General features: G+C 41.3%; 1 protein-coding gene across 1 annotated transcript; it reads left to right on the forward strand.

The window, feature by feature from the left end:
• The first annotated feature begins 419 nt into the window (after positions 1-419).
• On the forward strand, positions 420-26,228 carry LOC115449960 (solute carrier family 2, facilitated glucose transporter member 8). The gene is made up of 7 exons (XM_030177862.2): positions 420-712; positions 12,448-12,653; positions 13,156-13,464; positions 19,086-19,218; positions 22,167-22,378; positions 23,411-23,599; positions 25,870-26,228. Exons 1-7 carry the CDS (start codon positions 637-639, stop codon positions 26,101-26,103), a joined length of 1,359 nt encoding a protein of 452 aa, XP_030033722.2. The 5' UTR covers positions 420-636; the 3' UTR covers positions 26,104-26,228.
• The last annotated feature ends 332 nt before the right edge of the window (positions 26,229-26,560 follow it).

Here is a 26,560-nt window from a genome sequence, read left to right on the forward strand (position 1 = left end):
TGTCTTTATTAATATAAAGCCAATCAATATAATCATCAATTGATTACACACACAACATCACGCATTTATCCCCAAAGGTTTATGCAGAGGCGCAACTAGGGCACCCACTTTTCGCCAATTGTGTTCCGTCCCATGATATAATAGGGGGCGAGCCTATCGCCATATCAGGCACAAATTCCAGACTCCGGGCTGATACTGAGCAGAAAACCCAAATACCACTTTGGTCCTTTGCCCGACCCGGGATTCGATCCCAGGACATCAGAGCGCTGCAGTACCGCACATAATAACTACGCCACCGAGGAAGTCAATGGGTTACCTAAATGATTATTAACGATCGACTCCATTCCTCAACTCGCCAGAATGCTAGACTAACTCCAACCAATTATCTAAACGCAAACGCTCCACAACTCATTCGTACAATCATTCAGAAGACATCACGCATTGTCAGTACTACTACTTCCACACACGTTGTAAAACTAAAGATAAAGTTAATACCAACTGTAACAACAATAATTAAAGTTGAAAATCAAATGGAAGTGGAAGATCTATCCAGTCATATAGATAAGACAGTATATAAATGTTAGTTGAATGTAAAAGTATCATAAAGTGGAAGGTGCGAGACGATTGTGATTTAATATGGTGTACACGATATCTGGTGAAGTGAATGAGGATAAAGGAACTCTTTGGAGGGAATTGCTTGTTGCTTTCGTTGGTGAGTTAAAATACACCTTAAAGTGATGTAATTTCAATTTAACATTGTGTTGAAAGGTACTAATTCTGGAGGGAATTGATTGTTGCTTTCGCTGGTGAGTTAATATACACTTTAAAGTGATGTAACAAGATACAATTTAACATCCTTAGGAAGATTCTAATTGTAGGATTGAATTAAAAATTTAATTAAAATTTGAATTTGATATTTATGTTATTCATAATTATAAATATTCAAAACTTTGTGATGATGTTTGGATTTATATTAGCAGTAAAGAAATAATCCAGTAAAGAATTATGAATGTCATTTATCATTGAAACATATTCCAAGCCTTGAAGTGATGCACCATATAGGTTATATTTTATACTGAAAAAGTGCACAGAGGGTGGGTGCATAAGAGATTAGCCACGTATAATAGCAGCTACTATTATTCGTGGTAAATGAAATGAATATAATGAAACGAAAATCTATAGGTGACTTGTATAATATATTAATATTGTGTATTAGGAATTTTTCGTTTATTTTCGCACTACTGAACACTGGCTTCCGGAGTAATAAAAAAATGTGTTCTTTCTATCCACCTAGTTGATTATTACGAAGCGTCTACCTACAGCAAGGATTCAAGAAATTCTTATAGAAAATCTGGTATTTGATACAAACATCTAAAATACATAATTTTATGCGTGTCAGGACATGAAAATACGCAAGACAATAACAATATTTGGCATACGCAATAAGGTTACAAACTAAAATACATTAATAGAGGTAATACGACATCTATAAAACTATATTCGTGGCCATAAAATCTATTAGTAAAATAATGTGTTAAAAATGGCGCGTAATTTTTAAAATAACGTTACTCAGATATTGTTGTCTTTTAGTATCTAGTAATGTAAAGTTGTATATCGGGAAGCCTTGAATTTGATTTCGAGGTCGGACAATATTTTGTGATAGTTTTACAATACGTTTTCTTTGGAACTGGAAGACCAAGATCAATGTTCCGTTTCGGGAATTTTCGTCAAAAAAGTAACGTTGTTAATAACACTTCATTTGTTTAAAAAATCCATAGCCCTTAATACCAGAGTGACGTAATCTGATAGATATATATTGAGACCAATAATGGATTTACATTTTGTTTAGATTTACTTTAAAGACTTAAAACGGATCTGAACAGACAAAATAAAATCATAGCGCAAATCCATCTCAATTACTGAATAAACGTAGGTAGAAATATAAGTAATCAAGCAAAATAAATATATTTGTGGAAAATATTTTTTTTTCAGTCGTGTGGAAATATCAAATGCAACTTTATTAATAAATACATATACTCAAATAAACAAGTACTAGATAATACAATTCCGATTGAAGAGCTCTTCAGTTCGTATCAACAGTAATTTATATCAGAGATTCCATTGATACTTTAATTCATCAATTCTTGATTCATGTCTATGCTGAATGCAATAAAAATGTTTTTTTTATCCGGTAAAATCTGTGCCATTTATAAAGTCCAACAGAGGGCTTAGAAAAATAGCCTATATATTTACCCAGAAGATTGTCTATCTCCGAGCCTTTCATCAAAATCCCTTAAGCGAAAACGGCATTTACTTCCACCAAACATTTCCACAAACTTCGCATTCAACAATCATAACTCACACAAAAATTTTACCACGTTTAAAAACTTGACTATGTACGATTCAACTTCTGTTTGTTCTGAGATCGTCGTGGATAAGTTATCTCAAAGAATTGTTACTTCATTAGCTTTGAATCACACGGTTTATCTTTCATAGTTTATTTTGCTATTTTAAGACGCAGTTTGAAATTCTGATATAGATGTCGTTGCTACTGATGATGGACGGTCGTCCCACTCACCATCAGGCAAATGACACCCTCCTCTTATAATTCAATAGGGTAGTTTCCTATGTTTGATTTCGTTTATTACTTTGTATGTAACAGATAATATAAAAAGAAATTCTTATGTGAAATCAGCATCAAAATTGGTTGAAAACTAAAGCACTTATTCATATTTGAAATATTGTTGTGAGTAAAAATTGCGGCGGGGTTATCGCGCTGTCCTTTTCTCACTCAGGCAGTGTTATGGCCGGTGGCACTGGGTGACGTCACATTTTAATAATACTGTAATTTGACAGCTTCCCTTTCCACTAAATTTGAAAGTTTTATTACTTATTTATTGTGTGGATTTTGAAAATTCTTTATCCGATAGATTTAGGATGAAAAACATTTTTGATAAATTTATTTTATAAAAAGTCGTCAACAACCCTATTGTATTATAAAGGCTTGGAAAAGTGAAATGCGCGTTAGCCTAACTGAAAATGATACCGTCTGCCAAAACGATAATTCTCAAATTTAAAACCTAAAGCACATACCTCTAACTTTTCGAATTACGTGTATATTCTTTATCAATTATCGGCGTGCCCAAAAATGCGGGTCCACAATTCATGATTGGGGGATCATGAAAATTTTAAAAATTCCTCTACTACGGAGACGGATTTGGCCTTAGTCCACGCTGGCCTAGTGCGAATTGGTAGACTTCACACATCCTCAAAGTTCCTATTGAGAACTTCTCAGGTATGCAGGTTGCCTCACGATGTTTTCCTTCACCGTTAAAGCAAGCGATAATTCACAACGAATACACACATAAATTTAGAAAAGTCAGAGTCGTGTGCCTTGGGATTCGAACCTGCGGACAGACGTCTCGGCAGTCCTTTCCACACCCAACAAGGGTATCACTGTTCGTCATATTTTTAAATATTTATAAATAAACATATCTGTTGGGGACTGTATTAAAACTTCCACGGATTTGTTCACTGGTTTATTTCGAATCTGCTTATCTCGTACCAATTTTCTTATTCTGCCTCGAACTACAAACTACGCATACAATCGCCCGACTTATATACTAGTTTAGGAGGCACTATAACGCACGGGTGTGCCTCCTACGCACTTTTCGGCCATTGGCCCGCCGTTTTTCCCTCGTTGGCGCGTCCGTCGCTCTGATTGGCCGTAGGGTTCTGGTGGGCGGGGCGTCGTTCCACGATGCGCCGGCGCCGGGTCCCTCGTCGAGCGCGTGCAGTGCGCGCCTCAGTCGCGCGGCGACCGCCGTCCCGCGACGTTGCTCCTCTGGATGCGGCGTTGACGGGTCGCTCGCTGAGCGTGCGGCGCGCGGGCTTCAGTCCCGCTGCGTCCGCCGTCCCGTAACGTCGCTCCTTAGGCAGCGTCGTCGACGGGCCTCAGTGTCACGGCGGCCGCGAAGTCGTCGTGTCGCTAACATCCTCCCCCCGGCGTAGCTCGCGCAGCCTCCTCCTCCGGGTGCAGCACGACGATCTTCGTCACCGGGCGTCGAAATACGCCGCTCTTTGTCTTGACTTCAGCGACTCGTATGGCTCCGTCGTGTCCCTCGAACGTGCGCTGGACGATCCCCAGCGGCCACACGTTCCTCGGCAGCTGTTGGTCGGCGATGGCGACCACGTCGTTCACGCGCAGCGGACGAACTCTTCTTGTTGACTCGCCGCGGGGTACCAGGGTCGGTAGGTACTCCGCTATCCACCGGCGCCAGAAGTTGTCCGCCAACGCCTGCGCCGCTCGCCATGCCCGTCGATCGACGTCTTCACAGGGTCCGATTGTGGGAAGGCCCGATGATGAGCCCAACAAAAGTGATTGGGCGTGAGCGCCTCCGGGTCCCTCGGGTCGACGCTCACGTGGGTCAGTGGTCTTGAGTTGACTGAATGTTCGGCTTCAGCCAACAACGTCCGTAGGGTTTCTTCGGACGGCGCCTTTTCCTTTAGGGTGACGGTTAGTGCGGTTTTGACTGATCGCACCAACCGTTCCCACGCACCTCCCTGGTTGGGTGCGCCCGGAGGGATGAAGCGCCACTCCATCCGATGCAGCAGCCCGACGTTGCGTAGCTCGGGTTGCCACTCCTTGTAGGCCGCTCGTAGTTCTTCATCCGCTCCCCTGAAGTTTGTGGCGTTGTCGGAATACATTATTTTCGGCCATCCTCTTCTTGCTGCCATCCTGCGCAACGCCATGATGGCCGAATCCGTTGACAGGGATGCGGCGAGCTCCAGATGTATGGCGCGTGTCGTTAGACAGGTGAACAGCGCGCCCCAACGCTTCTCTCGCCGGCGTCCGATCTTCACTATCATCGGCCCGAAGTAGTCCACTCCGCAGTTGGAGAAGGGCCGATGATACGGGTCCAAGCGGGCACGGGGTAGATCTCCCGTGGCCGGTGGCTGCGGCTTCGTGCGTCGCACCTTACACAGTGCGCAGTCTCGTTCCACGGTGCGCACGGTGGGCCTCAGGTGTATTATCCAATATTTTTGCCGCAGGTCGTTGGTCACGCGCTCCCTATTTGCGTGACCTGCGGCACAGTGTTCTTACAGCACGATGAGCTTCGTGACGGGGTGTCGGCCGTCCAAGATGACCGGTCGTTTGGCGTCATCCGGGACTGTGGCTGCTCCGATGCGTCCCCGGACTCGCAGCACGCCATCTTCTAACACCGGGTCCAGCTTGAATAGCCGACTCGTCCTTTGTACCGGCTGGGAAGACTTCAATCGTTGCAGCTCTTCCCCGAAGCTCTCCCTTTGCGCCTGTTGCATTAATAACAGCTCCGCCCGCTTCAGGTGTCCCACTTCCAGGTGTGGTGTCTTGCGTCGCGCGATGTCCGCGAACGCCAAGACTCTCGCCGTGGCTCGCACCAATGTTTCATACTTGGAGAAGCGGGTCGGGTCGGGCAGCCAGCGTTCCTTTCCGGGCTCTCTGTGATGTGCAGGACCTCTGCTTCGTCGTCCTGACTTCCGTCTCTCGTGGGCCATGATTGTTCGGGCTCGAGGAGGAAATCAGGTCCCCGGAACCACCGGCTGTCTTCACTCACGGCGTCGCTCCGAAGTCGAGTGGCTTCATCGGCGACGTTGTGTGTCGTGGGTAGCCATCGCCACTCACTTTTGTCGGTGAGCTCGGCGATCTCCCGCAGACGATGCGCGACGAAGGGTGTGTACCGTCGCTCGTCGTTCCGGATCCAGTGGATGACTGTTGTGGAGTCAGTCCAATATATAGTTCTCTGCGCCACGATGCGATGCTCCTTCTTCACTGCGTCAGCGAGGCGCGCCCCGATTACCGCCGCTTGCAGCTCGAGGCGGGGTATCGTTTGCGTCCGTCGCGGTGCCACCTTCGCCTTGGCGGCCACCAAAGAGAGTGTAACGTTCTCTTGGCCGACCATCCGCCAATACGCCACCGCTGCGTAGGCCTGCTCGCTGGCGTCGCACATAACGTGGAGCTCGATGCGTCGCTCGTGGCTCGTCGGTCCATAATGTCGGGGAATGCGCAGCTGACCGATCGCCGACAGTTGCGATAACCACGTCGCAAACAGCTTGCCGTCTTCCTCTGGCACCCGTTCGTCCCACGACATCTTTAAGCGCCATAAGTTCTGAAGGATGATCTTGGCGCGAATGGTGTACACGCTGAGAAGTCCCAGTGGATCGTAGATCGACATGACTGTACTGAGGGCTTCTCTCTTGGTGGGCGTGCGCACTTGCGATTTTACTTCTTTCGGGACTCGGCTCATTGCTGTGTTGAATCCCAGCTCGTCTCGCTCCGGGTCCCACCGCAGTCCCAAGATCTTGCTGTGTTGATGTTCTCCCCCCAGTTGCGTGGGCTGATTCGAGCGCAACTCTGGGGCACGTCGCGAAGCACACTCTCGTCGTTCGAGTTCCAACCGCGCAGAGTGAATCCCGCCGCCGCGTGCACCGTCTTCATTTCCTCTATGGCTTCGTGCGCTTCTCCGGGTGTATCGTAGCTGGCCACCAAGTCGTCCATATAGTGATATTTGGTGATGGCCTCCGCTGCTCTGGGATACAGCTGCGCATGCACGTTGGCGTTGTGATTCCTTACGAAGTGCGCCATGAATGGTGAACTCGCTGCACCGAAGATCATGCTGGTCATCTTAAATCGCTGCGGCGGGTTGGTTCGGTCGTTACCGCGCCACAGAAATTGCTGCGCTGACTGATCTTCGGCACGGATCTTGATTCGCAGGAACATTTCTTGTATGTCCGCTGTGACTGCTACAGCGCTCTCCCGGAACCGAAACATTATTCCGGGCAGAGACATCAACATGTCAGGGCCTTCCAGTAAGTGGTCGTTCAGACTCACCCCGTGACTTGTCGCCGCTGCGTCGAACACCAACCTCTGCTTGCCAGGCTTGTTCGGGTTCTGCACCGCGAAGTGAGGGAGGTACCAACAGACGGGGCTCGATGATTCTGACCCGTCGCACCTCACTGCGTATCCTTTTTCTATAAGGTTATTCACCTGTGCAGTATATTCGCGGGCAAATTCAGGCGAGGCGTCCATCTTGTGCTCGATTTGTCGCAGGCGTCGAAGTGCCGCGTTGTAGCTCGGCGGCATGGCGGTGTTATCTTGTCGCCACGGCAAGCCGACTTCGTACCCGCAGTCTATCTTCCTTATAGACGTCTTCAATGTGGCGATGGCTCGTCGATCTGCGTCACTCACTCTTGGTTCTGGTGTGACGCCGAGCGCTTCTATTTTGAAGTGATCTTCCACGAGGTTATGCAGTCCGTCGTGCTCCCGCTCGTATATATGAAGCACGTTTTCTTTCTTTGTTATGACGCTACGTGGTAACGTACCGTGCACCACCAGCCGAGTAGCGTCCTTGATGCAGCCGGTTCGTTGCGGCCGCCAACTCGCAGTTCTCGCGACACAATGTGCTCCCAATGATCCGCGCCCAATAAGATGCCTGGGCGCGCTCGTTCATAGCACAATTCTTCCGGCAGGTCCCTTAAATGCTTCAACTTCATAAGCACTGCCGGAATGGTCTGTTGGTGCAGTTTCAGGTGCTTTATTGTTCTTGCTCGTATTGAGTGTGGCTCGTCTTCTGTCACACCTCTAATTCGCACCGTCACCAACTTGCTGGCTTTTTCCTTTTGAGCCATGTTAACGCCGCTTAGGTGCAGTGCTTGTGTAGGGCCGTCTGCACCTATCTTCTCGGCGAGATCTTCGTCCATCAATGTCACCGTGGCACCTTCGTCGAGGAGAGCGTGCGTTCTCACCTCCCCCCGTGGACCGGCGACTACGACCGGGCACATCTTCAGAAGCACGGTGCGTGCGCCGACGTTCGTTTTCGGCGTCACTGACAATACTTGTTCCTTGTCACGTACCTCTGTGTTTTCCGGTTTCTTTTCCGCTTGATGCAGCGATGAGTGATGCGGACGACGACACTGTTCCACACCGCACAGCTTGGCTTTGCATGTTATGCGCCGATGAGTACTGTTCGCACACTTAAAACACAGCTTCTTTTCTTTGATCAGGTTCCATCGCTGTTCGACGCTAAGTGCTTTGTACTTAGGGCACTGCGTTAACACATGCGCCTCGCTGCATGCCGGACACTCTTGTTTTTCTTCTTGTTCAAGTGTGTATACGTTGCTCGCCTTTCTCTTGATCGCGATGGCCGGTCTGAGTTCTCTTTTCGCCGCGCTGCTCGTTCCCGCAGACGGAGCGTACGTATATTTCAACGCTCTGTCCGCTTCTCGCATAAGGAAGCGAGACAATACGACGATCTCTGGGTCAGCCGTTCCTTCATTTTCATAGGCGTAATCACACCATCGTGATCGTATGTGCGGGCTCAACTTTTCTAACACTTCACGAGTCAAAAGTGGATTATAGAGGTACTCACGGCGATCCATACTCCGCAACACACATATAACATTTTGAATCTTGATCGCGAAGTTGTTGAGTTCCGTCGCCGTTGAGCCGGGCTTGGACGTCTTTCTTAACTCGTCCAAGGCACGATCAATAATCACTTCTGGCCGTCCGAAGCACTGTTCCAATGTGTTCATAATAGTGCTCGGGTCTGTGGCCGTATGCAAAAGTGCGGCCACGACATCACGCGCCTCTCCTTTCAGCGCGCTTCTTAGTCGCTGAATGTTCTCAGCGGCAGACACGTTGTACAATTTCGTAGTGTCTTGCATGGCGGCTTTAAAAGGAAGCCACTCGTTCACTGCGCCGGAAAATGTTGGTAAATCTACTTGTCTCACCCGAGGTCTCGCCATTCTTTCGAGTGCGACTGCCAATTTCTCCATGTCGCTCGGGGCTCTCGGAGGCGTCGATGATCTCGCTCGTGGTAGGTCGAAGCGCAGCGTTCTCGGCTCCTCCCTTGACTCACCGGTCTCTCCTCGAGAGCTAAGTGGATTCTTCCTTAGCCATTCATTGACATCTACTTCGGGTTGTTCGCCTTGCACGCTTTCTGCGTCGTCTTGAATGGCGGACACGTCCAAAGCGAGTTTCTTCTTTACAAGCTCGGCCTCCAATTCGAGCTCTTTTCTCTTGATAGCTGCCATCTTTTCTGCAGCCTCCAGTTCGGCCAAACGCAACCTTGTTGTTACGCTGGCGGTAGATCGAACGGACTGTGCGGGCGATCTTACACGTGGCTGATCCTTTGCCGTCACCTTTGTCACCGTTTCCGACATAATGCGCGCCGTAGACGTCGAAGGCGTACACATTATTCCCACTGACGTGGCTTGCTCGGTCTGAGGTGAGGCAGGCGGCTCTTGTGATATGCGCCTTAGTCTCTCTAGACTTATTTGTCTTTCCTCCCGACGGCAGTCAGACTCTTGCCGTTCACGGGATCGCCTCTGTTCCTCTACGTCGGCTGCGTCGCCTGGCTTCTCGTCACCACCATCGCGTTCGGTAGACAGCGGTGTTGGACGTAACCGTATCGCAGAGCGTACGATAAAGACAAACTAGGCTCACACTACACTTCACAGAGCTCACTCACTCCAGTCACGTTATGCACAATCACTACACTTTCGCTCAGTGCCCCGGGCACGAGATTCGCGCTGCGCACAATATCGCTGTGCACAAAGATTCGCGACGGTAACACGCGTACGCTAGGCACGTTCGGTTTGCCTTCCTACTATTCGCGAACGCGAGTCAACCACAAACAAATCCGGCACTCGAAGGACCAGGAAATGTTGGGGACGGTATTAAAACTTCCACGGATTTGTTCACTGGTTTATTTCGAATCTGCTTATCTCGTACCAATTTTCTTATTCTGCCTCGAACTACAAACTACGCATACAATCGCCCGACTTATATACTAGTTTAGGAGGCACTATAACGCACGGGTGTGCCTCCTACGCACTTTTTCGGCCATTGGCCCGCCGTTTTTCCCTCGTTGGCGCGTCCGTCGCTCTGATTGGCCGTAGGGTTCTGGTGGGCGGGGCGTCGTTCCACGATGCGCCGGCGCCGGGTCCCTCGTCGAGCGCGTGCAGTGCGCGCCTCAGTCGCGCGGCGACCGCCGTCCCGTAACGTCGCTCCTTAGGCAGCGTCGTCGACGGGCCTCAGTGTCACGGCGGCCGCGAAGTCGTCGTGTCGCTAACAATATCTATATATTTTAACATGTACGCCCTAGACTGCTGTTTTTATTTTCTCTTATTCTATGCAATGGACGTCTGTAGAACATTGTCTTGAGCGATAAGACCGCGAATTGTACCTCTTCTTTGCATTCATTGTTTAATCTTAGCGCAGTGTTTTTGATGTAGAATAAACTATGAATGAATAAATACAAACGCTAAGTGGTAGTACTACTCTGTAGATAATAGTTGTCTACAGAAATGCAGCCGACGGGAATAGTATAATTGTCTTTCTGAAAACCTCAAATACTTTGAATTACAAAGACTTGGTGCTTAATTATACGGATGTCCACTACAGCGTTTGTTAAAGTGGGTACTGCGGATCTCAACTATTCCGTGGATAATGGACCAGAGTTGCTCCAAATTATATATTTCAAATAGAATCACGCCTTTTTCAAAGGGTAGGTAGTTGAGCAACTAGTTGATCCACGTTTCGCCATGTGTGCTTCTGCCTATACAGTGATGGGGGTGGGGCTATGATCATATCGGACACAATTACCAGGGTTCAGGCTCATGCGTCCTTTAGTGTACGGGGGCATCTTGGCGCCCTCAATTAGAGAGGTGCCACAATGCGGTATAGCGAAGGAACGGTTCCGAGCCGCTATCTCAATGCAACAAGCTACCCTGGGACCGTTTCGTATGTGCCGAAGAAGGCCACTGCGGGTTTTGGTTGGTTTGCTAGTGTAGGGTATGTACAGGGGTAGGGACTCGGTCCAATGCTCGGATAATGCTATACTCCAAGTGTCAACATTGGGCCGTAAGACCGGTGAAACCAACATAACCGTTCCACTCACCCCCAGATGCGATAACCATAACACGTATTTTCCCCGCGAAAAAAAGGGTTCACGCTCATACTATATATAAAAACACAGTATCACTTTGCTCAGGACTTCAGGGCAGTGAGGCAATAATTTCTGACATTAAAAGTTAATTTAGTAAGAAGTAGACTCAACCAAACCGAACCCAAAAATACCATGTTATAAGTACTAAATACTATTTTAGTTTTGAGTTAATTGTCAGACAAATAAATGTTAGAAACGCTAAATGTAAATTCTGAACGAAATACATAGGACCCACGACCTAGTAAATATCTAGATCTACAGCAAAGAGGTTAACATCTAGCCAAAACTCTTAAGAACTTAATCCTGATGTAGATTTCCAGATTCCGAATACGTACTAATGGACTGCGGTGGATTGGCGGCCATTCCAATTGTGACGAAATTTCAGTGAACATCTCTTACTATATATTTTATGTGCAATTTACGGGAATTCACAGAAATGTCCCATAAGTGTATTGAAATTAATTGTTAAGGTTTAATTATCTTCTTTGTCTAAATAACATCGCATTAGTTCTATAATTTCGTGTTATATAATATTATGTATAAATAAATAAATATGACTGCCTCGGTGGCTCTGAGGTCTTGGGTTCGAATCCCGGGTCGGGCAAAGTGATATTTGGGTTTTTCTGCTCAGTATCAGCCCGGAGTCTGGAATTTGTGCCCGATATGGCGATAGGCTCGCCCCCTATCACATCATGGGACGGAACATACTTGGCGAAAAGTGGGTGCCCTAGTTGCGCCTCTGCATACCCCTTCGGGGATAAATGCGTGATGCTATGTATGTATGTAAATAAATATAAAATAATATAATATGTTTCATCAAAAACAATTATAGAAACTGTAGGTTCTAAAATTAATTCGTTCGTTGTCACTAAAAACGTCGTATAATTTATAAAAACGAGCATAGAAACTGTACTATGTTCTAAAATAATAGTTATGAATGGAAGACGATTGTTCGATTTGCACTCGTAGTCTTCGAAGTAATGGGTTAAGTGGAGTCTATTGGATCAAATTGGGCTGGGACGTGCAAATGAAGGTCGGAATGGTTTGACCTCACTGTCTTGTATCGCTACGTTGTATTTATTTGAATTTGACATGTTTTTTTATTCGGACACAGCACAGTGACCACTGCACCTGATGGTAAGTGGAGTGGGGTCCTTAGAATGTTGACTGACGAGATGATTGCCTCTCGACAGTTGATACAATTACGCTGGCCTGTTGAAACTGGATATACAAAGGCTGATTCCGCAACGCAACACATACGTTTAATTGATAAAATAATTTACTTGCACCTTATATTATATATTTTTGTTAAATATGAGTTTTTTGTGTCCAACTATAGCTGCAATTTACTAGCGTGTACGCTAATAGTATATGTATAATTAAACATCTAACTAGGCTATCGTTCCAAACGTTTCTATTTCAAAAATCAGAAATTCCTAAATCTAATTTTTTTTTGCAGCCAGTCTTCCCTTCTTCACGCATGGAGTGGAGACCACGATCCTCACAGCATCAGCTCATACGGGCCACTTCATTCGCTCCGATGACGTTCCCTGGAGCACCACGATTCTAGTGCTGGTGGCCGGAATCTCTAGCCCAATCTGCTGCTACGTTATCAACAGATTTGGGAGACAATGCGGAGTGTTTATCGTCAGTTTTGTTCAAGGGGTAAGTTGAAATTACTCTTTTTAGGAAATAAATTCGTTGGTGTAGTATTATGATTTTAAGATCTCCTATAAGATTTGCTAAAGATACTCTAAAGTTAATTCTTAACGCTTATTATCACAAACAAGATGTAAAGGCAGTTTAAAATCAAAATCAAATCCCAACTGTCAAATAATGACTGATATATTATCACAATACGTAAGTATATTTAATATTTATCATTCTTCTCGACCGATTGGCTCGGTTGCGTAGTAGACACGGCTCTGAGATCCCGGTTTCGCATCCCAGGTCGGACAAAGTAATATTGGAGTTTTCTGCTTAGCATCAGCTCGGAGTTAGAAACTTGTGCCTGACATAGCGATAGGCTAGCCCCCTGGAATCACCTCTGGCTCTCTGGCCAGAGGTGGATAAAGACGTGATGTGTGTTTCAATCATTAAAAACATCAGACTCTACCATAGCTTCATAAGCTACCCTCGAATATTAATTTATACAATTTCTCCCCAGACATCTTTAATTCCTCTATTCCTTCTCAACGAGACCAGCTCTCTAATCCTCCACGGCTTCGCTGGCTTATCATCAGGGGCGCTCTTCACCATCCTTCCGACCTACATACGGGAGACTTCATCACCGAAAATCAGAGGGATTTCCATGACCCTGATCATGGCAATGATAACAGCAGGGTATATGATGAAATTGGTGATGAGTCCTGAAGAGAGGAGGTACCTGATTGCAGCATTGGTGATGTGTCAAGTGATGTGTATGCTGGTGATAGTGGAGTCGCCAAATTATTTGGTGATGAAGGGGAAATTTGAAGTAAGTGTTTCATTTAGATAATTGATAATAATAGTTTTATCCCATGTTTGGGCACTGGCCTCTGTGAGTAATTAAATATGTTAGGTGCTTTTCCACCACCTTGGTGGCCGACTTTAAGTAAAGTAAAATATATGTAGGCTTTATATTTATAAATATTTTTACAGGATAAAAAGTAGCTTATTGTCTCAGGAGTAATGTAGCTTCCTTTTGAAAAAATAAATCCAAAATCGGTTGAGTAGTTCCTGAAATGAACGAATCCAAATAAACTCTTCAGCTCTGTAATATAGTATTCGACCATTATCGTTTATTCAAACATTGAAACAGACGCTTAAAATGTTGCCAGATAAAAAAAAGTTGCCAGTTAAAGAAGTTGCCTGTCTTAATTAATGTGCGAGTTAAGTTTTCATTTACAAGGACTAATCGGTTTATCCTATGAATGAGTTTTCAAAGTTTCCTTAACAAGATGTCGGTCTGTTTCCTTTAGCTATTTGCTTCGGTTTTCACGCTTCGGGTAACATCTTTCGGTGTTACATTAATTATAAACATCTGGGTGTTAAATTGGCGCAAAGAAGTTATTTTAAGGAATTATAAGGTTTTATAATTCAATTTTCTTGATAATACTTAATTTTATTTGGCTTCATATTTCATAAAATAAAAACATCACGCCTTGATCTCCGAAGGGATAGACGGCGGTGTAACCAGTTACCCATTTTTCGTCATGCTTGCTTTACGCTCTGATGTGAGAAGAAGCGAGCTAATTGCCATATCATACCGACTTCGAATTGACACTGAATAAAAAAACCTAATATCACTTTGTCCAAGCCTGGATTCAAACCCGGGACCTCAGAGCGATGGTCGTACTGCAATACTACTATGTATAATAATAGATAAGCAAATAATATAGTTGATTGGGTAGTTGTATGCATTTTTTTATATAATTTATCAATTATGTATGTCGTTCAAAATCAAACGGCAATAGAAATTTCAAAATCTACGCAATCATATGTGAATTAGAAAGCTTTGAAATTTGGTTTAATGGGTAGCTGTCAAATTACAGTAATGCAAACTGTGACGTCACCGAGTGTCACCGGCCATAACGTTGCGTGCGTGGGAAAGAGACAGCGCGATAAACCCGCCATGCCCTCATTTGTGCTCACAACAATATTTCATATACAAATAACTAGATATTTAAATCAATTTAGATGCTTATTTGACAGTTTGTTTTTTCATATTATATTCTGTTATATATAAAATAACGTCCAAAATCAAACATAGGAAACTTGTACTTTAAACGAGGTTTAAAAAGAGTGCTCACCACCGGTAGGCAACGGCTTAGCTGTGCCTTCAGTACTTCAAAGTCCAAGGCGAATGCTGCTTACCATCAGACGGACCGCTTGCTCGTTTGTCTACTAAGGCAATTAAATGCCCTATTATCTCAAAATAGAGTTTAAGTCTAATCTAGCTAATGTTTCTAGCGCACATCTGTATCGCAAACGGGATGTCTCATAAATACGTTTAAACGACATCCGTCGATTCACTCAATTGGTTGTGTAATTTGACTATAAGTAGTTGAGATGGTTAATCCCTTATAGGTCTATTGTGGACTATGTAAGGTCCAACATAATATTATTGACTGACTTCCTTTATGTAAACTTGAATATTACCAGAATTTGAAATAATTAGACTTCTTCCCTCTTACTCGCTAAATTTAAAATGTTATTTCTATTTATGCTGTCAATAACGGTGCTGGTTGCACATTTATATATTCGTGTTTATTTTATTTTTTGATTTTATAATGTGTAACCGTTTGTTATCTAAAATATAAAAAAAAAAAACTGCAAAGTGACACCACTGATTGGCATTATCATGGTTTTTGTTTTATAATTTTCTTCCAATGTTTCGAAGACTTTGCAGCCATGGTCACGGGATGGACTGAGGTGTTGGTCATACGAAATAAGTTACAATATCTACCTACAATTCATCATCATAATCATCAGCCGCATAAAGTCCACTGCTGAACATAGGCCTCCCTCAAAGATTTCCAGACGGACCTGTCGAAAGCGGCCCGTGTCTAACATCCTGCGACTTTTATCAACAATTTTACAATAAAGAAAAAAAATTTAGCTGTTGACGATCTCAGTCCGGCTGATAAGATCCGCAAAATAGTTTGATTTCAATGTCTAACATTCGCGTAAACATAAGAAATCAAAATGGAGTTTAATGTCCATGGTGTCGAAGAGGGTTGGTCACCCTCGCCAATCGACTTATTAGAAACCGGATGTTGCCAGCACCGGCTTATGCCGTAAACGACACTTATGTGAACCACTTTGGTCACTTCAAATAAGGTTACTCAATTGCTTGTTTTATTTTGTGTAAGCGACATGACTGTCCATAATAAATGAACTGCTCTAAACAACAATAAAAAAAAACAGTTATATTTTTTTCTTCTCTGTATCATATACTCTAGTTTATACCTTAAACTGATTTTGAAAATAGCAACACCAGAGTTTCTTGCCCGTCCTTTCTGGTGAGAACTGCTCTCCAAATTGGTAGAGTTAATATTGACGGAATCTAAATAATGTATAACATTAAAATAAAACATTTAATTTTACTTAATAGTAACAACTTTGAATTATCTCATAATTATACTACGCTCGCCACCTTTAAGACATTATGTCTCAGCCCAGTTGTTATTAACATTATCACACTTTCCCATACATAATACCCAGATTATATTATCACAATGTCACTCAAACCATACACAACATTTATCTAGTTCTCACACGTTATTTTGACGGTATGTAACAAGCACGTAACGCACCGCTTCGCGTTTAACACAATAGAAGGCATACATACTACCATTTCAGGTTAATTTAACGAAGATAACGTAACGCGCCGCGTTACCGGTTCACACTGTCGTAGAGAGCATGGCATCTGGCAAAAATAATAAACATTTAATATTATGATTACACGGATGAAGGGATCGAAATTGTTATACAAGGTAGCTTATACCTTTCCAATTAAATTAGAAAAGAGTAACGTGTTTATTAAATTAAGTAACTTGTGCTCGCGGACCCGAGAAATATATCGGGATAAGTGTCCCGCTGTATACTTTCCCGAGATAGAAGGTAGCCTATACCTTTCCAGGGTGTTAAACTATCTCCATACCAAATTTCATGAAAATCCGTTTGGTAGATTTTGGGAAAATCGATAACATACAGAAAGGAAAGGGGACTTATAATATGTATAGCCCATTGGACCATTGCCCATTTCAACCCATCATTATTCATCTTAACCATCATTGACGTATATTCTATAGACATGAACGTTAATATAAACTATTTGTTCAAAATCGTAACTAAAATGGCAACCAAAACGTCACTGTTATAACCTAAATTTATGCACTTGAAAAACAAATAATTTTACTTATTTGACTGTTTACACTTCAACTCAAGTTCTTATATCATGGGCGCCACTCCGTACACAAGCTGTCAATATTGACCATACTACAGTCAGTTTGAATAGATTGCAGTTCAATTCCGTTGAACACAGTGAATGTTCGGAACGCCAAATCTAGTACGTAGTACGATGTTAACTATACATAGTAAGTGCATGCAATGATAGGGCTATAATTCTCTAACGTTTGTTGTATAAAAAAACTAACGTCTAACAATGGCTTGTAAAGATAAGATAAAGGCTCGTGTACATTGCATAAATCGTTGTAAAGTGGTGTACACGGGGGCGGACCGAAAGTTGGAGGGTCGTGAGCTAATTTTAGTTTGGATGCTTGACTAATTAATCAAGTAATTGGTATCTTGTTAAGAAAACGATTTTCAATAACGTTGTAGGTATATAGAAGTAAAGAGGGTAGTTAAATATATTTTTAATATACAAGGTCATTTTGACATCGCGTTACTAAATAGAACCACATACTTCTCTACTTGGAAATAACACTTTAAAAAAAGTTAGTTTAGCCGTAGATTTAAAAAAACGAACAAAATAAATATTATTAAAACATAATTTTAATTTTACGCGTCCTAAAGCCTCTACGACTACTCCAAGAGAATTCGTCGCTCCTCTGATGACATTGTTCCCAAAATTATCCATAAATAACTAATATTTTCACGAAGATGATTTTAGTTTCCAGATTTTTTTAATTATTTTGTAGTTTGATGCGAATATGGCGTGTGCGTGGTATTTCTGACTGAAAGTATGATCTTGCCACTACAACGAATTCTCTTAGAGTAGTAGTAATGGCTTCAAGGCGTGTCAAATTAAAATTACTCTTTATTAATATTTATTTTGTTCGAAACTTACACTTTTTTATTTTACTTCTGCAGCTCAAGTACCTTATTGTAAAATTTTATTTCCAACTAGATAAGTATATGGTTTCATTTAGTAAAGCGATGTCAAAATGACCCTGTATACTCTTTTTATTTATATACTATACTAGTTGACCCGACAGACGTTGTCCCGTCTTAACTATGAATTTGCAGCGCGCCTTCTGTCAATCGTTGACAATTATTACAAACAATTGACAGTTATAGAAAATTAATGTTTTCGTTAAGTTTTCTGAAACTTTCTAATTTTCCGCGCAATTTTTAGAATTTTTTCTATAATAAGAACCTTCTCCTGACAAATAACAAACACGACAAAAAAAAAATAGTCAAATCGATCCAGTCGTTCACGCATGACGGCGTGACCAAGGGAAATAGGGATTCATTTTAATATATGTATAGATTAATGGATGATTTTTGGCACAATGTCAGCAAAGGTGAAGACAAGTATGTGGTTTCATTTAGTAACACAATGTGAACATGACCCAGTATACTTTTTTTATTTGATATAGAGTTTATTGTCTTTAATGGAGACTAGGGGTCCTATAAATCCACGGGTCCCTGCGCTACTATCCAAAGAGCTCTTTGGAGGTCCGCGACTGATTGTAAATCGCTGTTTTTATTCCCATTTGGGTAGATGTATTATAATGAATGGAGGTTCTAAGTCCCGCTTTTACCTATACTAATATATAAAGCTGAAGAGTTTGATGTTTGAACGCGCTAATCTCAGGATCTTAACCGATTTTGAAAATTAATTCACTAATAGGAAGCTTCATTCGTTCTGAGTGCTATAAGCTACTTTTATCCAAGGAAAATATTTATACCGGAAAAACGTGTAGTCTGTAATATAAAAACCCTAGTTTAAAGATATAACCCCAATCTAATTTCAGAATTCACTCCTGACTGCAAGACCAACGAGATACTCCTAAAATTGACATCTAATCCAATTCAACATAGTAATAATATCAGCCCTGTATTATATACTGAGAGGGTTTAGGCCTTAGTCTACCACGATGGCCTAGTGCGGATTGTTAGACTTCAAACACCCTCGAATTCCTATAAAGAACTTCTCAGGTATGCAGGATTCCTCACAATGTTTTCCTTCACCGTTAAAGCAAGCGATAATTCTCAAAGAATACCCACGTAATTCTAGAAAAGTATGGTGTGTGCCCTTGGGTTTTGAATCTGCGGACAATCGTCTCGGTAGTCCATTCCACAACCAACGAGGCTATCGCCGCTTCCAATTCAACATAGTAATTTTTCATAAATAATTAACAATTTCAGACGGCTCAAAAGAGAATTGCGGTACTAAAAGGACTTCCAGAAGACAACGGTAATGTTAAAAGCCATCTCGAAGAATTGAAAGCCGAAAGCGAGCGTGTCAAGAGTTGTGCGAAATTGTCTGTGATTAGTCTTTGTAAGTATCTCCTTTGTTACTGTTCGTTGTAGTCTGGACTGAAAGGCAATAAAAAAATTATAAACAAAAGTTCTATTGACAAAATACTTAACACAATCTTGGGAATTGTATATTTTTAAAAGGAAAAGTGACCTTTGTGCTGTTTAAGAATAGCAGAGACAGAGTTTGCTGGTGGTAGAATATATTTTATATTCGCCCGGATAGCGACCACCGTACACAAGATATTAAACCCGCCATAGTGGCCCACGTTCAAGGATCAGCCTGCGTAAATCCGGTTTTAACAGGCCGGCATAATTGTGTCGACTGCCGAGGGGTAATCATCTCTCGTCAGTCGACATTCTATTGGACCCCAATCTACTCACCATTAGGTGCAATGGGGTCACTTTCCCGTACGTTATAAAAAAGGAGTATTTTGACAAGAGATAGTTCTTTACTTTGCCAATAAACACAATTATTTTAACGCAATATAATATACCTGATAATGCTGATATCTGATTTAACAAATGATAGGCGGTCAGTTGCAAAACTAGGCAAATTAACAAATGATAGGCGGTCAGTTGCAAAACTAGGCAAATTAACAAATGATAGGCGGTCAGTTGCAAAACTAGGCAAGTTAACAAATGATAGGCGGTGAGTTGCAAAACTAGGCAAGTTAACAAATGATAGGCGGTCAGTTGCAAAACTAGGCAAGTTAACAAATGATAGGCGGTCAGTTGCAAAACTAGGCAAGTTAATAAATGATAGGCGGTCAGTTGCAAAACTCGGCAAGTTAACAAATGATAGGCGGTCAGTTGCAAAACTAGGCAAGTTAACAAATGATAGGCGGTCAGTTGCAAAACTAAGTCAAATCTGATTCCACGTTAAAGGAAATAGGTAAGTGAAATGTCAAATATTGCGATGATCCCTTGATCAAAATGACACCTCTGTCATTTGCAAGTAATTAAAATTTTCAAGTGAGTCAACTGCTAGTATGATTCAAAACAAATTTTATCTGTGACTATTTATTTATAAACAATTTAAACAAAAAAAAATTAAGTCATAAAACGGTCTAGACTTATATATTACTTAGTATAAAATTAGGTTTTATTTCCTTAATATTTATTAACATTGTTAAACTTAGGGTTCGTAAAATTATTTGATATTTTTTTCCTTTCATATTATTTTTTTTCTTTAAAAAACTCTTACATAAGCACAACAAATGGTGGGATTATTCTTTAGTTTAATACTTCAAACAACGCCTCTTGGACCAGACTATAGAAACGCGTTGAAAGATACGCCATTTCTGTCTGTTGGTAATTGCCTTATTGATATCACCTTGAATAGAATAATAAAGAAGTTTTAAGAGTGACTGAATTAAGTAATTTATGTGGTTAGTAATTTATCTGAAATTGTTGCCGCAGTTTATCAAAAATGTTTAGTAAAAAATATAACACTTCCACTAGGTCTTGTATTAGGTCCTTATATATGAAATTGTCGTTTTGTCTCATTTTAATCTATATATATAAAAATGAATCCCTATTGCCCTTGGTCACGCCATCACGCGTGAACGGCTGGACCGATTTCACTATTTTTTTTGTTGTGTTTGTTATTGTCAATGACATCGGAGAATGTTCTTATGAAAGAAAAAAATCAAAAAATTGCGCGGTAAATTAGAAAACTTAACGAAAATAACTTAATTTTATATAACTGGTAATTGTTTGAAATAACTGTCAGCGATTGATATGCGCGCGTGCATACATAGTTAAGAAAGGACAACGTCTGTCGGGTCAACTAGTATGAAATAACAGTGGTGCATACTTTTAATAATTAATAATATTTGACAAAGAAAAATCAACTTTGTATTCCTCCCGCACAAAACTGTAATTTCATATGTAAGGACCTAATATTAAGCAGTCAATGTAAGAAGTACTCGTAATGTTTTGAATATTATTCATTGAACATACTTTTGTACTTGGTTGCCTTTTAGTAGCCCAGTGACTTTATTCAACTTGTAGAATAAGTGTTTGCATCATTATCATGACATTGGCCTCAGTGTGGGTGGAATAGAAACTTTAAAGTTAAGATATAAAATTGCTTTTACAGTGTAAACGTACATTAATTTTGAAGTTCACCATTTAATGGCCATTTTTAGTACATAAAAGGGATAATTAAAATCGTAAAAGTTGATAGTGTTTGCAACTATAAAATTGTATTAAGTGATTTATTTCAAACCACGTTCATGTTGATTTAGTAATATTACTTTTATTATAATAGCCAGTGTAACTACTGGACATGATGAGACTTAACATCTCATGTCTCAGAATGGCGAGCGCAGTGGAATATCCAAGAATACTTTGTAATTCAAGTTATTGGATGGTGTTTCTACTGTTTATGGGCGGTCGTATCGCTTACCATCAGGCGAAAGGCAAGCTCGTCTCGTCATTCAAAGCAATAAAAAAAAATGCAAACGTTTGTAAAGGTTGTGGCTATATTTATCATTCTTGTAACCGCCAAACAGAATTTGAAATTTGGCACAAAAATAGGCAATTGAATAAAATATAAGCTATTTATTGGATTAACTTATAAACAAAACTAAATACTTCGGTTATGTATGCGGTACAACCAATGCTCTGTGGCCCTGAGTTCGAATCCCGGGTCGGACAAAGCGATATTCCGTTTTTCTTCTCAGTATCAGTGCGTAAATTATAATATCTGCCTGATATGGTGATAGTCTTGTCTCCTATCACATCATGGGACGGAAAACACATAGTGAAAAGTTGGTGCCGTGGCTGCATCTCTGCCTACCCCTTCGGGAATAATGGCCCTGATGTATCAACTACTTTAGGAATAATGGCTTGATGATTTTATAAACTACTTCTATCCTAGAAATGTAAAAATTTGGAAGTATTATACCACGAAAATTCTGACACGTAGATACAAACAACTTTACAACCAATCTTCAATTTCAGATAGAAATAAAATCTGGTGGGATAGCCTGAAGATGGCGCTAGTCCTGCACACCACTATGGTATTGTGTGGTAACGTGGTGTTCCTGGATCAGAAGAAGAGTCTCGTCCAACTGAAACTGGTGGACTCAGACCCTGAGAACATCCTGGTGCTGTCTGCTATGTTTGCTGGTGGACTCTTTACCTTGGTCTCCTCAATCATTATTGATAGGAAGGTGTGTATTTTTTTCATAATATAGATATATTATAATTTTTTTTTTGTCAATTCTTAGCAATATTAAAATTGTAAGTTTTTGACCTCGTTTATGCAAAAAGTATTTCGATCAAAATTTGCAGAGAAACAGAGCTTGTTAATATAAGTTACTTTCTATATCAAAAAAAAGCGAACAGTTGGACTTTATTGCCGAGAAAACTCGTTCACACAAGCGGAGACGACCTACTGATTAGCCGGCTTCGCACCCACTGGTCCCCTGAAATTCGTACCCTGTGCACACTTGTCCCCTGTAATATTTTTACTGCCTACTGGTCCCCTCCTATAGAGTATTTTGTTATTTGAGCAGCCTTAAAATACTTTTTATGGGCACATTAGTGACTCCTCTAGACCTGATGGAAAGTGGAGTAATCTTCCAGATAGAGTGTTGACTGAAAAGAATACCATTCACCAGTCGACATAATTATGCCGGCCTTTTTGAAACCGAATATCCCGGAGCGCGACACACTTAGTTGGGCCACGGTGGCGGGCTGATATACGCCTACGCCTATAGTTTTTAATTAACAAAAATGAGAAATGGGTTATGCAAAAGAGGAAAGATATATTAAATATGCACTTAGAATTTTTATTTGTATGTAGATGACAAATATGAGGAGTTAAAATTTTCGCAAATCCTGCCTAAGTATAGCACAACACTTGTAACAAATACTATTTAGATCACACGTCAGATTGACTTTCATCAATGAAAAATAAACGCACGTAAGAGAGGATTATGTTATGAATTAAATAAATTCAATAAAACATAGTAAAGACTATCAAGTTGTAATCATTGTCTAACGGAATATGGATCAATGTAAATTTGTCTAAAAATTATCCTATTTATGGATAATTTTATGACATCGTATTTTTAATTCGTCAAATATGTATTCAGTAACTAAAGCAAATAAAGGAGAGTTTTGTTTTTGGTAATTCAAAATAAGTCGTGTTGCTGGTCCAACGTTTGATTACAGACCTTTTAAAATCATTTTTTTTTCAGTATATCCTAACCCTTGGCTACGTGCTGATGGCCCTGTCATCAGGAACCATAGCGGTGTACACGCAGGCTGACCTGACAGTCTACACTCTACGGTGGATACCAGTCGCTTCCCTAGCTGTCCTTGTGTTCGGATACGGGGTGTCCTGGGCGCTACCTTTCATTATCACTGTTGAAGTATTTAATTTTGAGGTGAGTTTAATAATTTCTTATCTTTACGCGAATGTTAGACTTTAAAATATAACTAATTAACGGATTATATCACTATCATTTGTATATGCACTGAACCATTATGTTGTTAGGTGACAAATTATCAACGTCTTAATCTTTAAAGTTTAAAGCCGACTTTTATTTAAACCAAACATAGGAAGCTGTAAAGAAGATAGATATACCAAAAGCAACATTATGCGCAGACTTTAGTTCACATAATCATTAAATTTCCTAGTCATTCATAAAATTTCAAATGCTTTGACGCGTTTTGACACTCAATCAGTCTTCGGCTGACAGCTTTAAATCACTTCCAAGCTTTCAGTTTGAAGCTCGAGATAGATTGTCCCAGCGCTTTGGATGCACAATTTGTCTATTAGCCTTTGGAGACTGAATAAATTGATGGCTCGAACTTCGCACGGCATATTTCGTAGGCGCATTTTAATTCCTTTGTTAGTGCTCACAATAAACCAAATAGACACTGCATTTCAAATATAGAGAAGAATTAAATTAAGTTAGAAATTGAAATCGGAACCACGAAGAATCATAAGGCCATTAGAAACTAATATATATTGTTACAATAAAAAATATTATGAGGGTATTTGTGACACTCTTTTGCTGTAAAATCACTGAGCGTTTGACAGACCGAGGTTTAACCGATATGCCGACCATCGGGCATTTCATGCATATGTCCAGCAGACGCTATTTCGACCGGGTGGTCAATCATCCGAACCCGCTCATTAGGTCCATATCAATATACTCCCCTTTCGACCGCGCGAAATGGAGACGTCCACGTTCTGTCCTTACAGACCCAGAGGACGAAGTAAGTCTGGCCATCCGCCGAAAGCACGAGCATTTAAAGCTCTTACACTCTACACAACCGCAGTTCCGTCCTCGCCGCGTCCCCCGTCCTCCCGACCCTTTTGATAATTCCGGCCCGCGTGCCGATGTAAACAAGGTAGACTGTTAGTTGCTTGCGCACGTCTCGCGTTACCCATAATCGCTGATGTCTCATCCTCTCTCAGTGGCCGTCCTGAGCCGAGGCCGTGACCCTTTAGAGGGTCGCCCTCAGCATGGTCACTTAAGGGCTCGTAGTGCCTAGAGCACTCACCCGCAAGACCGGTGTGTTTGCAAGAGCCGGCCCTGCCAGGCTAACAAACGAATGACATAAATAAAAAAAAAAAAAAAACAGACTGAGGCAGTAGGTCGTGGACAGTCGTAGCGATCGGTTGGATGGTGAATTATTGGCGAAAGTATTTCTGTAGCCATTGATATTTTTTATTTTTTAATCGTCTCGCTTAAGTTTCTAACAATATATTGTAGCCATCATTAAGTGACACTAGCCTAGTATTTATTTAGTATATAGGTATTTACCAGACATTATTTTGGACTTCTTTGCCCGACTGCGAATTGCACATGGCAGTCGTACCAAACTATGTAGGTAAACAAACATGATTCCACGGTGGCCATCATCAGCGCATTAGGGACAGCTTTGGTCTTCTCTATGACTAAATGTGTCTAGTTTAAGTCCGCAACCGCGCCTGCGCAATACCGTTTAGTACTGTCTGTCTGTGACAAAGAGTTCTGTATTTATATAGAGTGAATATTGAGAAGATTGTCATACAAAAATCTTTCTCTTATACCAAGGTTATTCAGTCTACCATGAAATAGCAAAGACTAATCTATATATATAAAAATAAATCCCTATTTCCCTTGGTCACGCCATCACGCGTAAACGGCTGGAACGACTTCACAATGTTTTTTGTTGTGTTTGTTATTGTCAGGAGAAGGTTCTTATGAAAGAAAAAAATCAAAATATTGCACGGAAAATTAGAAAAACTTAACAAAAATATTAATTTTATATACTTAACAGTTTGAAATAACTGTCAGCGATTGACAGAATGCGCGCTGCAAATTCATAGTTAAGACGGGACAACGTCTGTCGGGTCAACTAGTGTAAAATAATTCATATTTTTCCATATCGTGATATGCACGTTTTTAATGCGCATATTTTCTGTAAAATGTTATTTTCGTATTAATATCTAAGGACGTTGTGATATCTTGTGACACAGACACTTCCAATAAGACAACGACTTATTACCAATTACTAATAACTATTGGAGCACAAATTTGTACCTGATATCCAGTCTAAACTAACTATACTGTTTCATATCTCCGGGCAGTTAAACGCAAGCAAGGAATTAATTGTAAACTGTAAAAATCAATTTAGCAATAAATTGTACATATTGTTTCAGATCCAAGCTACAATTCTAGGCACCATCTTCACGTACTCTCAAGCAATCAAGTTACTCCACATACACACCTTCAAATACATCGAAAATTACGTTGGAGTTTATACGATGTTCTATATATTTGCTAGCATAAACTTGTATGGCGCTGTGTACTCGCTGTTTATTGTACCAAATACAAGACATAAGTCTATGAAACAAATTGAGAAGCAAATAAAGAGGATACCTTTGCCAGCATGATGGGGTTGTTTCTTTTTACCTTAATCTTTTAGATTAGATGTGTTAGCGATTTTTTTTATTATTTCTTTGAATGACGAGACGAGCTTGCCGTTCGCCTAGCCGTAGCCCATACGACCGCTCGTAAACAACAGAAACACCATCCAACACCTTGAAATACAAAGTATTGTTTGGTTGCAATATTTTTTTTTGTTATGAATTGTTTTTTAAATTATCATTGTAAACTCAGTTTGCAATCCTAAATAAATAAATTATGGGACCAATCTGGAGAGATATTCTTACGATTAAAAAAATAATTTTCCAAATCGGTTCATAAATGAGCGAGTTGCGAAGTAACATATAAAAATAAATCACGTCGAATTGATAACCTCCTCCTTTTTTTGAAGTCGGTTAATAAATAAACAAAGTTGCCTTTGAAATAACACAAACAATCTTTATCTAGTCCTTTTATTCTTCTATT

The sequence above is a fragment of the Manduca sexta genome, chromosome 4, assembly GCF_014839805.1.
Source record: "Manduca sexta isolate Smith_Timp_Sample1 chromosome 4, JHU_Msex_v1.0, whole genome shotgun sequence".
Lineage (NCBI taxonomy): Eukaryota > Metazoa > Arthropoda > Insecta > Lepidoptera > Sphingidae > Manduca > Manduca sexta.

Excerpts from the sequence above, each read along its gene's own strand:
- LOC115449960 (XM_030177862.2), top strand. The coding sequence starts at position 637 with ATGGTGTACACGATATCTGGTGAAGTGAATGAGGATAAAGGAACTCTT. Across the intron at positions 713-12,447 it reads ATTGCTTGTTGCTTTCGTTG|CCAGTCTTCCCTTCTTCACG; the intron begins GTGAGTTAAAAT and ends TTTTTTTTGCAG. Across the intron at positions 13,465-19,085 it reads TGATGAAGGGGAAATTTGAA|ACGGCTCAAAAGAGAATTGC; the intron begins GTAAGTGTTTCA and ends TAACAATTTCAG.